This window comes from Staurois parvus, unplaced genomic scaffold (genome assembly GCF_062004578.1).
Source record: "Staurois parvus isolate SC_StPar_1 unplaced genomic scaffold, SC_StPar_1.0 ptg000136l, whole genome shotgun sequence".
NCBI classification, from domain to species: domain Eukaryota; kingdom Metazoa; phylum Chordata; class Amphibia; order Anura; family Ranidae; genus Staurois; species Staurois parvus.
This window is the reverse complement of record NW_028317932.1, coordinates 7175648-7193515: the sequence shown is the minus strand read 5'-3', so window position 1 is coordinate 7193515 and position 17868 is coordinate 7175648. Positions and strand designations below refer to the sequence as shown.

At 41.8% G+C, this 17868-nt stretch overlaps 1 protein-coding gene across 1 annotated transcript in view; it reads left to right on the top strand.

Annotated features, from left to right (window-relative positions):
• Positions 1–17868, top strand: part of DNAH11 (dynein axonemal heavy chain 11) — a 363722-nt gene that overhangs the window by 28284 nt on the left and 317570 nt on the right. The window contains exon 6 of the mRNA XM_089673152.1: positions 7300–7399. Within this exon, the coding sequence (XP_089529278.1) occupies positions 7300–7399 (100 nt within the window). The remainder of the gene's footprint in view (positions 1–7299; positions 7400–17868) is intronic.

Genomic DNA, 17868 nt, shown 5'->3' with positions numbered 1-17868 from the left:
AGACGTCCAGGCTGTCCACAGAAGTTAACACCTCAACAGGAGCATCTTCTGATGAGAGGGTTTAAAGAAAATTGCCATGCAAGTTCACTGCAGTTAGCCAAAGAACTAGAAAACCAAACTGGGGTGATTATTTCCTGTTACACAATATGGCATACACTGCAGAGGAATGGTATGAATGGGTGTCGTTCATGAAGGAAGCCTCTCCTAAAGTCCATGCACAAAAAAGCCCACCTAGAATTTGCCAGGGCCCATGCCGAAATAGAAGACGGATACTGGGACTCTGTACTCTGGAGTGATTTGACCAAGATAAATGTTTTTGGAACTGGTGGCTTCAAAATTGTATGGTGTCGCAAAGGTGAGGAATACAAAGAAAAATGAATGGTGCCTACAGTGAAATATGGTGGTGCCAGTGTCCTTCTGTGGGGCTGCATGAATGCTGCTGTTGTCGGAAAGCTGCATTTCATTGATGGTATCATGAATTCACAGATGTACTGCTCTATGTTGAAAGAGAAGATACTACCATTATTCCATGCCCTTGGTCATCGTGCACTTTTCCAACATGACAATGATCCAAAACACACATCTAAGGCCTCTGTTGCATTTCTGAAGAACAGAGTAAACATGATTCAGTGGTCAAGTATGTCTCCTGATCTGAACCCAATTGAACGCCTATGGGGAATTCTGAAGAGACAAGTTGAGCATCACCCTCCAGTATCCAGACTCTAAAAGAGGTTGTTCTTGAAGAGTGGAAAAAGATAGATGTTGCAATATGTCACCAGCTTTGTCAAATTATGGAGGTCACACAGAATACTAGATGTAGTAGTTTTTGTTGTGGGGTGTATTCATTTTTGCATCAACTCATTTAAGTAAACTGAAGATATTGTAATCTAAGTAATATTATTAACCTTACTTTCACGTAATGAGCTAAACAAATGTTCTATAAAACTCCATTTTGCCAAAATTTTGGAAATAGTTTTTGTGTTCATTGAGATATTGATTAGAATCTTACTTTTCAAAAGGGGTGTACTCGTTTATGCTGAGCACTGTATAAGAAATGTGTCTTCTATACCGAAAAACTACCAACTTTTGCAATCTATTTTTAAAGTAGACCTGTGCCCACACTATGCACACCAAAACATTTACATATGCTGAACAAGCAGAAAAGACACTTTAACCTCTGGACAATTTTACCCTTTTATGACCAGGCCATTGTTTACTATTTGACACTGCTACTTTAACTGGAAATTGCTCGGCCATGCAACACTGTATACAAATGAAATTTTAGATAATTTTTCCACACAAATAAAACTTTCTTTTTGTGGTACTTGATCACCACTGAGATTTTTATTTTTTATTATATAAATGAAAAGGACTGAAAATGTTAAAAGAAAAAACAATATTTTCTGTTATAGTGCACATATAAAAAATAAAAAAATAATTTCTTCATAAATGTAGGCCAAAATGTATCCTGATACATGTCTTTGTTAAAAAAAAAATCCCAATAAGTGTATATTATTTAGTCTGTGTGAAAGTTATAGTGTCCTCTAACTATGGTATATATATATATTCGAAAATCCTGGTGTAGTGATGGCCGATCACATTTCTTGAGGTCCTTAAAATGGCAGGACAGTACAAATATCCCCCAAATGACCCCTTTTTGGAAAGTGAACAGTCTGGGGTATTTAGTATGAGGCAAGTTTTTTTTAAAGTTGTAATTTTTTTGTCACAATTTTTTGGAAAGTTTAAATAAAACTTTTTCTTTCACATTTTTTTTAACATTCTGTCACCAGTACAGCACAGCACCATGATATGACTGGTGTGGCGGTGATTAGGGACACTGACTGGTGAACGTATGTAAAAAAATAAATAAATAAAATTTTTTATTCAATATTTTAAATACTTTCATCAGAGTAAAAACACTGTATTACTCTGGAGGGGTGACTTCTGTTTTTTATGAATACTAGTGATCTGTGATGGCTACAGCTGATCACATGGTACAGGGTTCTGTGATTGGCCCAGGTATCATGTGATAGCTGTGGGGCAATCACAGCTCACTAGTAAAGGAAGCAAAGCTGTTATGAATCATATTGATTATTCATATGTGTTCACATAACGAACTCTGCACTGGGATCTGCAATGCGCTGTGCCTGGTGAAGCAAAGCGCCCCCGAGTCTGTACAAGTAAAATGACATACGGGTACATCGCATCTGAGCACCACAAACCAGCACTATTATGCAGAGACCTTGAAAAGTAGCACATAGCAATTCTGGCTGTGGCCATCTTCAGTAATGGCAGATGAATCGTGTAGCATTAACTTCCTGGATTTGATCTTCCCTTAGCTCAGGCATTTAAGCAGAAGAGTGTGCATAGCAAAAAAAAACCCCTCCTTCCCTCCTGAAGACTCCTTCGAAGTATGACATCATTTGCCTAGGCCTAGAAACCAGGAAGTAACTGAAGAAATGTAAAGCAAAATGTTTAAAACAGCCGAATATGATATACTTTCCTATTATCCCATCTATAAATGCTAGCAGCATACAGATTAAATATAGTCTATGTTGATTGAGAGAGTGATGTCCTGCTTTAAAATAAGCCTTTATTCACCTCTGTAGCTATAGGCATTGTGGAGAAATTAATCTTCAAAGTTCAAAACGGAAGCACTGAATGTTTAGGTTATAAACCTTTACAACAGCCAATTGTGTTAAGAAAAATGTATTTTAATAAGTTTCATTTCATTCCTCTTCTTTATGTTTATTTGTAACAATATGTAGGTTCTAAAACCATTTTGAAAATTGTGTAAAGCCTGAAGAAGGGAACTAAGGCTAGGTTCACATTATTGCACATCAGGAATGCACACAGAATTGCATTTGTTCCAATCATGCAAGAGAAACATGCATCTCTTTATCAGATGTGTAGAAGTGCCATTAATTTTAAATGGCACCCCAAAACAACTGCCTGTGTTTTGTGCACGCCAACCTACATTGTGCCACGGCACCATACTCTTCTGTGCAGTGCAATTTCAAAGTAATGGTCATGGACTTCTTTCACTGCAGTTCTGTTCTAGGGTAGCCAACTGAAATTAATTAGCTGCCCTACATGCAGAACAAATGTCACAGTGATGTGAACCTAGCCTAAGGGGTCTAGAAAGCTTGCATCGTTAATAACTGGTTTCACACGGTAACACATTACCATGCATTGCTGGGTGTTGTGTTCCTGAAAAGGGTCAGGTGTGGTTTTAGCTGTTCTGAGGTCTAACACAGTACAAGACTTTACTTCTTTTGATTGCACAAGAATTTTGACAGCCTGCCAGCTCTCTAATATTACATACAGCGGGTGTCTCTGTTAGAAACTGACTGAAACATGACCTCAGAGTCTTAATGCAGTCTTTGAAAATGAATTACCTCACAGTACAAGCAGCTAAAATGGTCAGGGGTTGCTTGTTTTAAAGCTCTATTACTGCCTGTTAAGAATTTGTTAATGTTCTTAGTCCATAGTTCAAGCACAGGTGCATTGACGAAAAATATACTTTCTCTTTCTCTCAGCCGTGATTATAGTATCATGTTTTAAACACAACTAGCAGGTGTGCCAGTTTGATTAATTGGCTGTAATTACGCTGATCAATGTGCTGGCCGATTATGTTGGTGCCAAAAATATGAAGTCACAGTAAGCTGGTGGACTGGCGCCAGTTGTCTGTATAGTGTCTGTATAGTGCTGACATGGACATGTACAGTTGAGAGTTTTGTATCAACAGCCCCACTAACTTGGTGACCATGTTTTTACTGGAAAACTATAAATTACGCATGTTTAGTACTATATAGTACTCTATAGTCATCATGGTCCTATCATGGACAGTCTGTCTAGATTTATCCCACAGTTATTTCATAGTAATCTGTTACTAACCACTAATGTAAGAGGGCACTATACCACTGTTCATCAATGTAGGGATGCACTGTACCACTGGCCATCAAGGAAGAGGGACTTTTACCACTGGACACCAGTCTAAGGAGACACTTCTCTACAGGCCACCAATCTAAGGGGGCACGTAATCACTAACCTCTAATGCAGGGTTGCCCTTTGCCACTGACCAACAATGTAAGGGGACACTTGGTCACAAGTCACCAATGCAAGGGGGCACGTCACCATTTGACACTGATGTAAGAGGAATTTTTACTACTGACCACCAATATACAGTTGTGCTCAACAATTTGCTTACCCTTGGAGAATTATATACAATATGTACCTTTTTTTTTAAAAGAAAAAATGAGTGCGTAGGCAAAACATATTTATTTTATCTCATTTGGGCTTCATATTCAATTTTAGGTCATGGCACAATCATATAACAAAACGTGGCAACAAGTAAACAAATGAAATGACCCCTGTTCAAAAATCTGCATACCCTAAGTTCATAATACTGTGTATTGCCCCCTTTAGAATCAATGAAAGTTTACAGGCTTATGTAATAGTTGTCCAAGAGACGCGAATTCTTACTGGTGGTATAGCTGTCTATTTGTCTTTGCAAAATGTCTCTAGGTCATGCAAAGTCTTTGGTCATCTTGCATGAACTGCAGGTTTGAGATCTCCCCAGAGTAGCTCAATGATATTAAGGTGAGGAGATTGTGATGGCTATTCTAGAACCTTCACCTTTTTCTGCTGTAACCACCGAAGGGTCAACTTGGCCTTGTTCTTAGGGTCATTGTCCTGCTGGAAAGTCCAAGAACGTCCCATGCAAAGCTTTCGTGCAGAAGAATGCAAATTATCTGCAAGTATTCTCTGTTAACATGCTGCATTCATCCTGTCATCAATTTTCACAAGATTCCCCATGCCTTTTTAGAGCTCACTAACCCCCAAAACATCAATGAGCCACCACCATGCTTCACAGTGTGATGGTATTCTTGTTGCTATAGGCCTTGTTGACAAATATAAAATAGCAGAATATGCACAACATGATTAGAAAATAAGATCAGATCAATGTCAAAGTGCCCAGAGACTGTCTTTGAAAAATCTCTGTATTCAATACCCAGTTCTTCCAGCTGTTAGGGTCAACAGTCTGTTGTGCTTCCATCTGTAGGATGGAGTCAATGGCATTCTGTATTTTTTCCAAAATGTTTTATTAAAGGCTTACGGAATTTACACACAATTCAACAATCCTAACCCTTTCAACAGTTATAAATGGTAATTATTTTGATAGCATTGGTATTGAATGTTCAGAATGCATGAAAGAACACATGGAGGGGGGGACACTGAACCTGTCTTTATAACTTTTGTGTCATCTGGCCACTTAAAGCACAGCTCAGGGCAAACATTGTAATGATGCCCAATGGAGGATATAAACAGCTGCTTTGGCTGCAGTAGTCACCGTTCTCCAGTGCTCTCCCTAAACACATACTGTCATTCAACCCCAAGGACTGAGAATATATTGTCAGTGCATAGGGTCACCAAACTGCTCTTTTGGGGAATACTCCTTGCATCCTGCACTCACAGTAAAATGATGCAGAGAGCGAGTCTATTGCTTCTCTCTGTATCATTGAAGACTACCCACTACTGGGAGAGCATTCAAACAGGATGAGGACAGAGGATGACTAGGGCAGAACTTGGATGTAAGCAGATAAATCTCTACTCATGTTACTGCCTTGTCCAAATGAGTATAGGAAAGGATTAATGCAACAAAAGTCTGCAGACGTTAAGGTTATATTCATCAGTATTTTATCCTTATTGCTTTATGCTCATTTCACTTCAGTGTTTATGCTTGTTAAACTGATATCAAACATGGTGTATTTTTAAAATGAATAATTTTTAACCAAACTCTGATGTCCTGAAGTTGTTAAAAAAAAAAAATCTTCCCAGGACACAAACTTTGCTGCTGTTCTCTAGGCCGAAACTGCCTGGCCAGTAAGCCCCAATTAACTTGTATGTGGCCATTTCCTGGGATAGGAGATGCTCAGAAGATTAAGAACTTGTCCACACCATGGTGCAGAGACATCCGTTTTCCTGCACGAGTCCTGCAAGGGCACAACAAAATCAATTGTTCTCTATGTGCCCTGTTCACACCAAAGAACTAGTATCGTGCTGATTTTTTTCTGCACTGGAATCTGCAACGTGTACAAAACTAATTGAAGCGCCCATGAAAACTGATATCTCTGCAAGTGAAATCTGTGTCCGTTTCCACCAGTTTTTCTGCACGTATGGTGTAAACGAGGCCTCAAACATAATTACAGGTTTTGAGTAAATCACTTGTTTAAAGTATAGGTATTCATTTTGTATTGTGATGCAAGTACGACTGTCTATTAGATCTTTGTTATTTTCTTGATTGCAAAAGGTTTTTCTTAATAGAACCCAACTGAAAAAAAAGTGCAGCACTTTCTAGCAATCTGGGACCCAAAAGAAAATACTCTAATCCATTTGTGGATCTGACCTACATACTCCGTACATAGAATTTAAAGAATTGAAATATTATCTAAGTTTGCATATTTATCTTTTAGAAAAATGTAAGCTCTCTAAAGAAGAATTGCCTTTTGCGTGTGAGTCTGTACTGTTTGGTATATATTTATTGTCATGTTTGCTTGATTTACTGTGCAATGTTGTTATATGTGGCTTTAAAGATAATCCTCGGTCACAGCATACACCTTCATTGTATACTATCAGCTTTTAATAGCAATCCACACATAGTTACATAGTTAGTCTGGCTGAAAAAAGACAAAAGTCCATCCAGTTCATAGAAAAAAAAAGTTATAATCCTATACCCCCAGTTGATCCAAAGGAAGGCAAAAAAAACAGTAAAGCATGATCCAACTTGCTCCTGCTGGGAAAAAAATTCCTTCCTGATCCCCCGAGAGGCAATCGGATATTCCCTGGATCAACTTTACCTATAAATGTTATATCCAGTTATATTCTGTGTATCTAAGAAAGAATCCAGGCCTTTTTCGAAGCAATCCACTGAGCTGGCCAGAACCAACACATTATGTATATTTGACAATCCAATATAATCTTACTTTAAAAATCTTTTATGTTCTGAGTGCTGCCTGTCTGCTGGCCATCTCTTTCCACAGCTTTTTGAATTCCCTGCATGCTTTGTAGATTTCCTTTGCTGTCTACTTTCAATTTCTAAGGACTACATATTCCATGGTACCTTGCTGCGTATGCAAGAACTAATTGAAATACCATGTAGAAATGAATATATGGTTTTACATTATGACCATTGATACTTTAAATATATTGTATTGTAAGGTAACAGAGATTGTTTTCACAAATTACTTATTTTTAATTCCCCCCAAGAAACCTTTTTGTATTTACATTTACTTGTAGCTCCGGGCTCCAGTTGTTCAGAAAATGGCAGCCATTTTGAAAGAGACAGAAAGCAGCTATTACCCAACTTTGCAAAACATAATTTCTGATGTAAAAAATGGTAAGTTACAAGTCTTCATAAAATATTCTTACCATAAACTGCACAAGGGTATGGAAATTTCTAGAAATAGAATAAAAAAACTAAATAATTAGTTATGTGCTGTTGTTAATACATAATATAAAGAAGTTTTTCTGCGTTTCCAAGTAGCTTCTTCAGCTATGAAGGAGCTGCTTGGTTAAGCAGTGAAACATCTTCAACAGTACACAGCATAGGTCGAGTTTAATGTAAGTGCAAAATCTGGTGCAGCTGTGCATGGTAGCCAATCAGCTTCTAACTTCAGCTTAATTAAATTAAGCTTTGACAAAAAACCTGGAAGCTGATTGGTTTCAATGCAGAGTTGCAACAGATTTTGCACTCTCCAGTTTTTATAAATCAGCTCCATTGTCTTAGTGGGAAAGATTCCTCTTATAACCTCAGTTGTGAGGATGGAAATATCTGTTTTTTTTTTTTTTTTTTCTGTTTTGTTTTTTTGATTGAGAATAACGAGTCCTGTATGGCCAGTCTAACTTATACTACACTTCCCTTGTCCTACAGTGGCCTATTGCTTGTATAATTTCAAATGAAAATTAATATAACACTGTTTCTAAATAAATATCACACCAAATATGGTACTACAACCCAAACCTTAACCAGTTCTCCACCAGGCCATTTCTAACGGTTCTCTCCATGTAAAAAAAATCAGTATTATTTTTGCTAGAAAATTACCTAGAATTCCCAAGCATTATATATTTTTAGCAGAGGCCATGGAGAATAAAATAGTGGGTGTTGCAATTTTTTATGTCACACGGTATTTACAGTTTTTTTTGTTTTTTTAAATACATTTAAATTAATTTTAATTCACACAAACACTATATAATACCTAATTTTTTGTTAAAAAATAAAAGATGATGATATGATGTTATGTCAAGTAAACAGATACCTAATATTTCACACTTTAAAATTTTAAAAATGTAAAAAACTTTAAAACTGCGTATGCCCATGCCAAACTACGGAACCTAAAAATCTCCATAGGAAACACTTTGAAAAGCCTTTACAGATTACCAGTTTAGAGTTACACAGGAGGTCTGCAGCTAAAATGATTGCTCTCGCTCTGATGTTCGCATTGATACCTCACAAGTGTGCAAACACCGTTTTTTCTATAAGCGTGCGGGACTTATGCATTTGCATGTAAAATTTTTTAACTTTATTGCTTTTACAAAGGATGAACAACATTTCTTGTGAAAGCATGGGCCATGACAGGTTCACTTTATAGAGGGATTTGGGGTCTCTTAGATCCCAGATCTCTTCTCTGGTCTCCCATGCAGCCATTCATACACAGATTGGTCTGATCGGCTGCTTACATGGCTGCTAACAGCAAGCTAAACAAAGAGGCGAAGCCAGAATTGACAACCGGTCAGTTCCTCTCTTTCTCTGTAGTGCCGCCGTCACCGCTGGTCCTAGCAGGCCCGGACTTTGCAGTCCAAATATCAGAACCTGGGACCGCTGCAGCGGCATGATGGGGGGAATCACCTTTCCTCCACTCGCAGAAGTGATCAGATGGCTGTTCAGCTATTCCATTCACTTCCACTGAAGAGAGCATCGGCAGAAGAAAATTTTGATGCTGGGATCCCCCGTATAACCACTTCAAACTGAGGACATCATATGACGTCCTACATGTGGGAATTGGTTAAAGTGGACCTGAACTCTAAATATGAATATTTGCTATTCTTTGGTAATTGAACCCAAGCAGTTCTTCTCAAATGTGTCATGCAAATATTTTAGTAAAGGGATACCTTGTCCAGGCAAAGCAAAAGAGACTCTGCAAAGATTCCCCAACCACTTGCCTACTAGGCACTTATACCCCCTTCCTGCCCAGACCAATTTTCAGCATTCAGCTCTTTCGCAGTTTGAATGACAATTGCGCGCTCATACAACACTGTACCCAAACAAAATTTTTATAATTTTTTTTTTAGACAGAGCTTTCTTTTGGTGGTATTTAATCACCACTGGGTTTTTTATTTTTGATAGGTGACACGGATTGGTGGCACTGACAGGCAGCACTGACTATCACTGAATGGCAGCACTGATATGTGGCATTGATGGGCACTGGTATGTGGCAATTATGGGCACTGACAGGTGACACTGATGGGGCTACACTGATAATCAGGGCACTGATGATCAGTGCCCTGATGATCAGTGTACATGTCCCCTCTGAGGACCTCCGATAACCGGCATTTCCTATTTACATGCGATCAGCTGTGATTGGACACAGCTCATCACGTGATAGAGCCTACGTGCACCTATGATCGTCGGGGGTGCACATGCGCAGCTAGAGTGGGAGGACGTCATATGAGCCTATAGGTGATAACATGGCACCTGGTAATCAGAGCCATTGTCGAGCTTTCCCTTACACAGAGGCGCCAGAGTTGTGGAATCATGTGAACTGACTGTATTAAAAAAAGGTATGTACACAGATCTTTTTTACACAGGTTATGAAGGATGGGTACGAGGAGGGATAAAATAAATTAAGAATAGCTAGTATAAACCATATAAATGCTGCTACATTCAAACTTATTTAAGTGAATGTGGAATCCAATAACTCAAATCAAAAAACCCGGGTGAAGGGTTAGTCGTGGGCGGGGCTGGACAGAAACACGCCCAGCCTCAACGGTTACACGGAGGAAGAGAGCGGAGATGCCCGGTTTGGGTCAGCAACACTGGACACGAAGCTTCGCCTGGGTCTCCTTTTGGGTGTTCTGGAGAGACTTCTGGACAAAACCCGAGCCTGAGTGGGAATACTAAATCCTGAAAAGTGGTTTTGGAGTGCTGTGGTGCCTGGAGGATCTGTGAGAGGGATCCATTACTGCTCTTTGACCCGCAAGGGTCGAAGTGATGAGGTGAGAGGCTAATCCAGAAGGTGGTTGGATTCACAAGCTCTATCTACACCCAGATATCTGCACGATTTGTTTCACTTGTGGTCACCTTACAGTATTATTGGAAACACCGTTTACAGTTTTGTTCACCTTCAACATTTCATTATTGGACTTTGAGTTTGCGTTTATTATTTAGTCATTATTTCACTTCACATTGTGCACGTGTGATGTAATATATGTATGTGTATTTCTCATGCACATACGTATAGATTTAAGTTTGTGCTTTTTCATCAGTTTGGGTGGTTTATTTGGTAATTTTGTTATCATTAAGCACATATTATTTATTTTCATTATTATTGTCACTATTTTGATTTGAGTTATTGGATTCCACATTCACTTAAATAAGTTTGAATGTAGCGCAGCATTTATATGGTTTATATTTACTTGATCACTGGTATATGATTTAATGCTAGCAGCTGTTTGGGGTTCATATATTAATTTAGTTTGTTTTAAACACACATTTGGAGCGCAGGTGGGTCACACCACTAAGAATAGCTAGTGTTAGGCTTTTGTTCCACTTTAAATTTACTTCAATTCTTCAGTCGCAGCTGAAGCTAAAATCAGCCATGTTGGTAACCTTGAGGCACAGCAATCTCAATCCCTCAGTCATATTTTCTGGCCTAGTAGAGGGCTGCTAAGCCCAAGTTCTGTCACAAAGTACGATACATGATCTCCCATACCCAGAAGTACTAGACAGTATGGAGTGGCAGAGGGATCACTAGCAAAGTAAGTATAAGAGGATTAAGGCTAATTTCACACTGAGGAGTTTTTCAAGCATTTTTGCCTTAAAAAAAGCACCTGAAAAGCTCAAGAAAAATGCTTCCTATGTGTGTGAATATATATCTATGTATGTTTTCACACTGAGGTGTTGTGCTTGTGGTGCAGTGTAAAGTGCAGCATGTGGGGCATGTTTGGTGAGTTAAAAAAAAACTCCCAAAAACGCCTCTTCTCATTGAAATCAATGAAAAACTCCTGAAAAGCACCTGAAAAATGCCACTGAGAAGCATTTTTGATGCAGTTGTTAAGCCGTGTGTCCTTTAACTACCTGCCGACCGCAGATAGCCGAATGACGGCTTCACTGCGGCCGGCCAGTTCTGAGTGGACGTCATATGACGTCCTCCCACAATGCGCTCTCCTGCGTGCCCCAGGGGGCGCGCATCCGGCGATCTCCGTGATCGCTGTGTCCTACGGACACAGCTGATCACGTGATGTGGTAAAAGGCCAATCACAGCGGCCTTTTACCACGTGATCAGCGGTGTCCAATGACACGCTGATCAGAGGGAAATGCAAGTGCCGGTTCTCGGCTGCACTTTCCTCACGCTGTCAGATCGTGAGGAAAGTACTGCCGAGAACCGGCAGTTGTCAGAGCGGAGATCGGCACCGATCATCAGGGTCACTGATCACCAGTGCCCTGATGATCGGTGCCCAGCAGTGCCACCCGCAAGTTCCGCCCAGCAGTGCGCCCACTAGCTCCGCCCACCTGTGCCCAGCAGATCACCCACCTGTGCCCAGCAGTGCCCCCACCTGTGCCCAGCAGTGCCCCCACCTGTGCCACTCTGCAGTGCCACCCACCTGTGCCCAGCAGTGCCACCCACCTGTGCCCAGCAGTGCCACCCACCTGTGCCCACCCACCTGTGCCCACCAGTGCTGCCCACCAGTGCCACTAACCAGTGCAGCCCAGCAGTGCTGCCAGTCAGTGCCACCAGTCAGTGCCCAGGGGTTGTACCAGTCAATGCCGCCAGTCAGTGCCCAGCAGTGATGCCAGTCAGTGCCGTCTATCAGTACCCATCATCAGTGTTGCCTATCAGTGCTGCATATTAGTGCCGCCTATCCGTGACACCTCATTAGTGCTGTCTATCAGTGCCGCCTATCCGTGCCACCTCATTAGTGCTGCCTATCAGTGCCCTTTAGTGCTGCCTATCAGTGCCCTTTAGTGCCGCCTATCAGTGCCCATCAGTGCTGCCTCATCAACGCACATCAGTGAAGGAGAAAAAATACCTGTTTGAAAAATTTTATAATAGAAACAAAGAAACTTTTTTTTTTTCTTCAAATTTTTTGCACTTTTTTTATTTATAGCGCAAAAAGTAAAGCACCCAGTGGCGATTAAATACCACCAAAAGAAAGCTCTATTTGTGAGAAAAAATGTTCAAAATTTCATATGGGTACAATGTTGCATGACCGCGCAATTGTCAATCAAAGTGCGGCAGCGCTGAAAGCTGAAAATTGGCCTGGTAAATAAGGGGGTATAAGTGCCTGGTAGGCAAGTGGTTAAAAAAGCACTCAGTGCGGGCAAAAGCACGGTAAAAACACATATGCGTTTTTGCCGTGTTTTTGTGGCAGATCAGTGTGACAGCCTAAGGCTTTTTGGAGCTATGTAGTCACATTGCCCTGCTTGGACAAGGTGGCAGTGTCTGTTTAAAAGCACAATAAAATAATGTGCATTCTCCTACAAGTGTCATTCCATATTTTCATATTAAAAGTGTTCTTTTGCATATACAATTAGTCTGCCTGGTTGTTTTCCAAGGCAGTATTGAGTGCTGTTGGAGAGTGATCTATAGCAACCACCTAATTTAAAGAATAAGAGCACTTTCGAACAAAGTTCACTTACCCTTTCATCCACTTCACAGGTTCATACTTACCCTACCTCCCTATTGTTTCTGTAGCCTTCGGTGCAGATCCTCTATTCCTCTAGCAGATCTTCAGTGTACTGGCTGCACCTGCACAGTAGCTCCGTGCCTTGGGATATTGTACTATAACACCCTATGGGAAGGTACGGTGCAGGTACAGCCAGTGCACTGAAGATCTGCTAGAGCAGGTTTTCTAAACCTTTGGCAATAAGTTTGAGATCTCAGGGAATCCCTGAAAAAAAAATGTGCAGATCTACAGCTCATGGAACATTGGATATGATCAGTGAGCTGTAGATGAAACAGCAACAAACAAACAGCATTAAATAATAGAATAAATATTTTTTTTGTTTACAAACGTTTTATTAGAAGATAGGCACCAAAAACAGTGCAACCTCCTGAGGTACAATACACGCCAAGAAAAAGGCACATAGGTAATGAACAGTATTAGAAAATACAATCTTAAGAATATAAATGCAAGTACATGAAGGAGGTAGTCGGTAAGAAATACAAAACAACCAAGCTGTTCACAGAGACTCAAAGCACTTCAAACCATGATAAACCATCAAACAATAGATGCTGATGTTTTTTCCAACCATCCCACTTTCTGGTAAATAAGTGCATCCTATCAAGCAATGTATAGTGAATACGTTCCATGAGCATAACCATGTCAACTCTCTGCAAAACAGAGGCCAATAGAATTGTCGGTGATTTCCAGTGAAGGGCAATGGCCCATAAAGCGGAGACACAAATCGTGTGGATTAGCCTCATTTCATTGACTGGAATCCCCGAAACAGGAGCACCCAGTAAACAAATTTGCATAGACATAGTTGCCGGAGTATCCGCCAAGGCAGAGGCCACCATTGAGACTCTACTCCAGATCAAGGAGAGACCAGGACAATCCCAAAACATATGCACAAGGGTACCAGCATTGCCGCAACCCCTAAAACAGAGGGGCGACGTTCCTGGAAACATGATATGAAGTCTAGAGGGGGTATAGTACCAGCGAGTTAAAACTTTAAGGGCCGTCTCACGGACCGAGAGAGATCTAGATCCCCTCCGTATATTATCCACCATGGAATCCCAGTCATCATCGGAAAAGGTAATACCACAATCGGCCTCCCATTTCTGTCTATACAAGGGAGGAATTGGAAAGATGGCATCCGAAAAGGAGTGATATAAATTTGAGATGAGACCCCTACATCTGGGAGAGTCAAGACAGATACGCTCAAAAAACGTGATCGGTTGCAATCCAGAATAAATATTTTTTAAAAAGTATCTCCTTATTGTGAAACTTGGACTTGCTTTTTTCTGTACAGATGCTAAGTTCTGGGTCAAACTTGAAACAAGCTTACAGGGAGTTGCTTTCCCCCACATTCAGAGCAGCGCAGGGAAGCTGTTAATGTAACATGCCTTTTCCCCTTGATCCCTGATGGCCCTTCTCTCGTCCATCCCAGTTGTATCATATACAAGAGCCTGGGACAGACAGAAGAGGAGGACTGGTGGGGAACAGTGCAGTAATTAACAATATGCTACCTGCTCCACTCTGCAAATCCATAACACAGGGTTTCTCAAATGTGCTTCCACCACAAATCAATATTGTGGCAGATGTATACCTGCCCAATGTTGTTTTCAATACACACTGACTGTGTAAATTGATAGCTGATGCCTTCTTTGCAGTTGCGGCTCCTGTGAAGAGGGCGGCACCGGTGTAGAGAGTGGGAACATGTAGCTGCATCAGGAGGTGATATCCTGTGTATGGCAGCAGTGAATGTAGACTGTGCAGTGGGTAGGCAGAGAGTGAGAGCATATGGATGAATGCAGCAGGAGGTGACATTCAGTGTATGGCAGCGCTGAATGCAGACTGCAGAGATGGGGAGCAGAGGATTCGTGGCTAGATGAGACTGAATATAGTAGGGGGTGATATCATGAAAGCTTTATATACAGTTATGGCATAAGTTATTATGACCTCACCTCCTGCTGCATTCAGTCTCATCCAGCTATGTGCTCCCCCTCTCTCCAGTCTGCATCACCACTGCCATACACAGGATGTGGCCTCCTTCTTCAGCCATGTGCTCCCCCTCTCTCCAGTCTGCATCGCCACTGCCATACACAGGATGTCGCCTCCTTCTTCCGCCATGTGCTCCCCCTCTCTGCAGTCTGCATCGCCACTGCCATGCACAGGATGTCACCTCCTTCTTCAGCCATGTGCTCCTCCTCTCTGCAGTCTGCATCGCCACTGCCGTACACCGGATGTCGCCGCCTCCTTCAGCCATGTGCTCCCCCTCTCTGCAGTCTGCATCACCACTGCCATGCACAGGATGTCGCCTCCTTCTTCAGCCATGTGCTCTCGCTCTCTGCAGTCTGCATCGCCACTGCCATACACAGGATGTCGCCTCCTTCTTTAGCCATGTGCTCCCCCTCTCTCCAATCTGCATCGCCACTGCCATACACAGGATGTCGCCTCCTTCTTCAGCCATGCGCTCCCGCTCTCTGCAGTCTGCATCGCCACTGCCATACACAGGATGTCGCCTCCTTCTTCAGCCATGTGCTCCCCCTCTCTCCAATCTGCATCGCCACTGCCATGCACAGGATGTGGCCTCCTTCAGCCATGCGCTCCCCTTCTCTGCAGTCTGCATCCCCACTGCCATACACAGGATGTCGCCTCCTTCTTCAGCCATGCGCTCCCGCTCTCTGCAGTCTGCATTGCCACTGCCATACACAGGATGTCACCTCCTTCTTCAGCCATGCGCTCCCCCTCTCTGCAGTCTGCACCGCCACTGCCATACAAAGGATGTCGCCTCCTTCTTCCGCCATGCGCTCCCCCTCTCTGCAGTCTGCATCGTCACTGCCATGCACAGGATGTTGCCTCCTTCTTCAGCCATGTGCTCCCCCTCTCTGTAGTCTGCATCACCACTGCCATACACAGGATGTCGCCTCCCATCTTCAGCCATGTGCTCCCCCTCTCTGCAGTCTGCATCACCACTGCCATACACAGGATGTCGCCTCCATCTTCAGCCATGTGCTTCCCCTTTCTGCTCAACCCCCAGTTTGTATTCACTGCTGCCTTACACATACAGTGCTCCAGCTCTCTGCTCATGCCTCCCCCTGTGCACTCTCACCTCTTTATCCAGCCATGGGCTCCAGCTCTGTGATCCCTCATTCTGAATTCAGAGATGCCATAGGAAGTTCCCTCCTTTTTCAGCTCCCACTCTCTGCACTTGTGCGGACGCTGTCCTCTGCATTTACCAGAGCCAGAGTTACAGGGAAGGCATCATGTATCAATGTGATCATTGCGAACAATAATGGAAACAACACTCGGCAGTATACATCTGCCACAATCTTAATTGGTGGCGGATCCCGTGGGGACTTCTTATGGAACCCTAGGATTCCACAGTGTCCTGTTGAGAAAATATGTCTTAGAGGGATGTATACAAACACTGGAGGCCACAGGCACAATTGGGAGGCAAGATTGACCTGGAGAGCAAACAGCTAGGGAAGTGGAGGAGGTGGTCATTAAAGAAGGATAAGTGCATGAAAGTGCACTTCTCCTTTAACCTTCACCCTTTTTTTCATCAGTTTAGAGCAGTCAGAATAATAAAGCTGATTTCTCATGGATTGCTGTGGGTTACTTTTGTCTTTCACATTGCCTTTTGCCTTACTAAATAAAGGTGTGCGTGTGTTTTAATTTTTGTTGAAATAATGTCAATTAAAAGTAGTTGAAAAGACTGATTTGTTTCATACTGTGAAGTAATTGTTAGAAGGTCGTTACTCAATTAATGTCTATCCAGAAAATAAAAATACATCTTTTTTTTCTTGACATTTGAAGTGACAAAACCTTTTCCCCCCAGACAGGTTTCCACTGTTGGGTGCTCTGCGATTTAGGCCTTTTGTAATTAGATCCCATCTGGATTAGGTTCTTTGTGGCTTTCATAAGTTTTGTGTGCCTCCTTTATAGAAAAGAAACATTTTACTGGCACGCCACCATTATTTACTTCATAGCACACATGACTTCTACTTCATCACTGCTGGGTGCTTCCTTTCTGGTTATTTTGCTTGAGTTTTATGACAGATCTTTTTGTCTAAGTGTAGTTTAAGGAACAAAAAGCCTTTATAAGTGCCAGGTTCCAGGATCTAGGCTTAGGATTCCTGCGGAGTCCAGGTAAGGAGCCTGGTAATATGCACCATGTTCTTCCAAGCACTTTCATATCTCAGTGTGTGCCACTGTTAAGATTTTTTTTCTGTGTTTTCACTGTCCACAAGCTAATAATGTGAAGAAAACACTTCTATAAATCTGAGTAATTCAAAAAAGGGTTTCTTAGACTTCTTTAAAAAACTCCTTTGGGGCTCAATACTGAAAATGTTGGTGCTTGCAACCGATCCATGTTCTATTGCAGACAGCTAAATGAATCTGTTGATGCCGGCACTGGGGACAGAGTGTCAATACTGGGCACTCCTTCCTCAATGCACTCCCTCCCCGGGCCACTGTGCCTGTAGCACTGACAGGCTCATAGCCAAGGAGTTTTGTACTAGGGGTGGGCAGAGCCTAATCGGGAACTTTAGAGACTGGTTCCTCATCAGGTCTGCCTTACTTTTGATTGACAGCACACAGCAAAGGGTGGCTTTTGAATTTACCTACTGTCAATCACAGGCAAGGCAGACTCGATTTGGAACTAGTCTCAGAGTTTCCCTACATGCTCCACCTATTATTATTATTATTATTTATTTATTTTTTTATACTAGTAATGGCAGAGATCAGCGATTTCTTGTGGGACTGTGATAGTGCAGTGGGCAATCTGACACTAACTGATGCTGGCTGGGAACTGACTAAATGACGGTGACCTCTCCAGTGAGACTAATACAGTCATCAGTGCTGATAACACTGTTCAACAAATTTTTAATTTTTGCCAGTTTTGGAAACAAAAGGATCCAT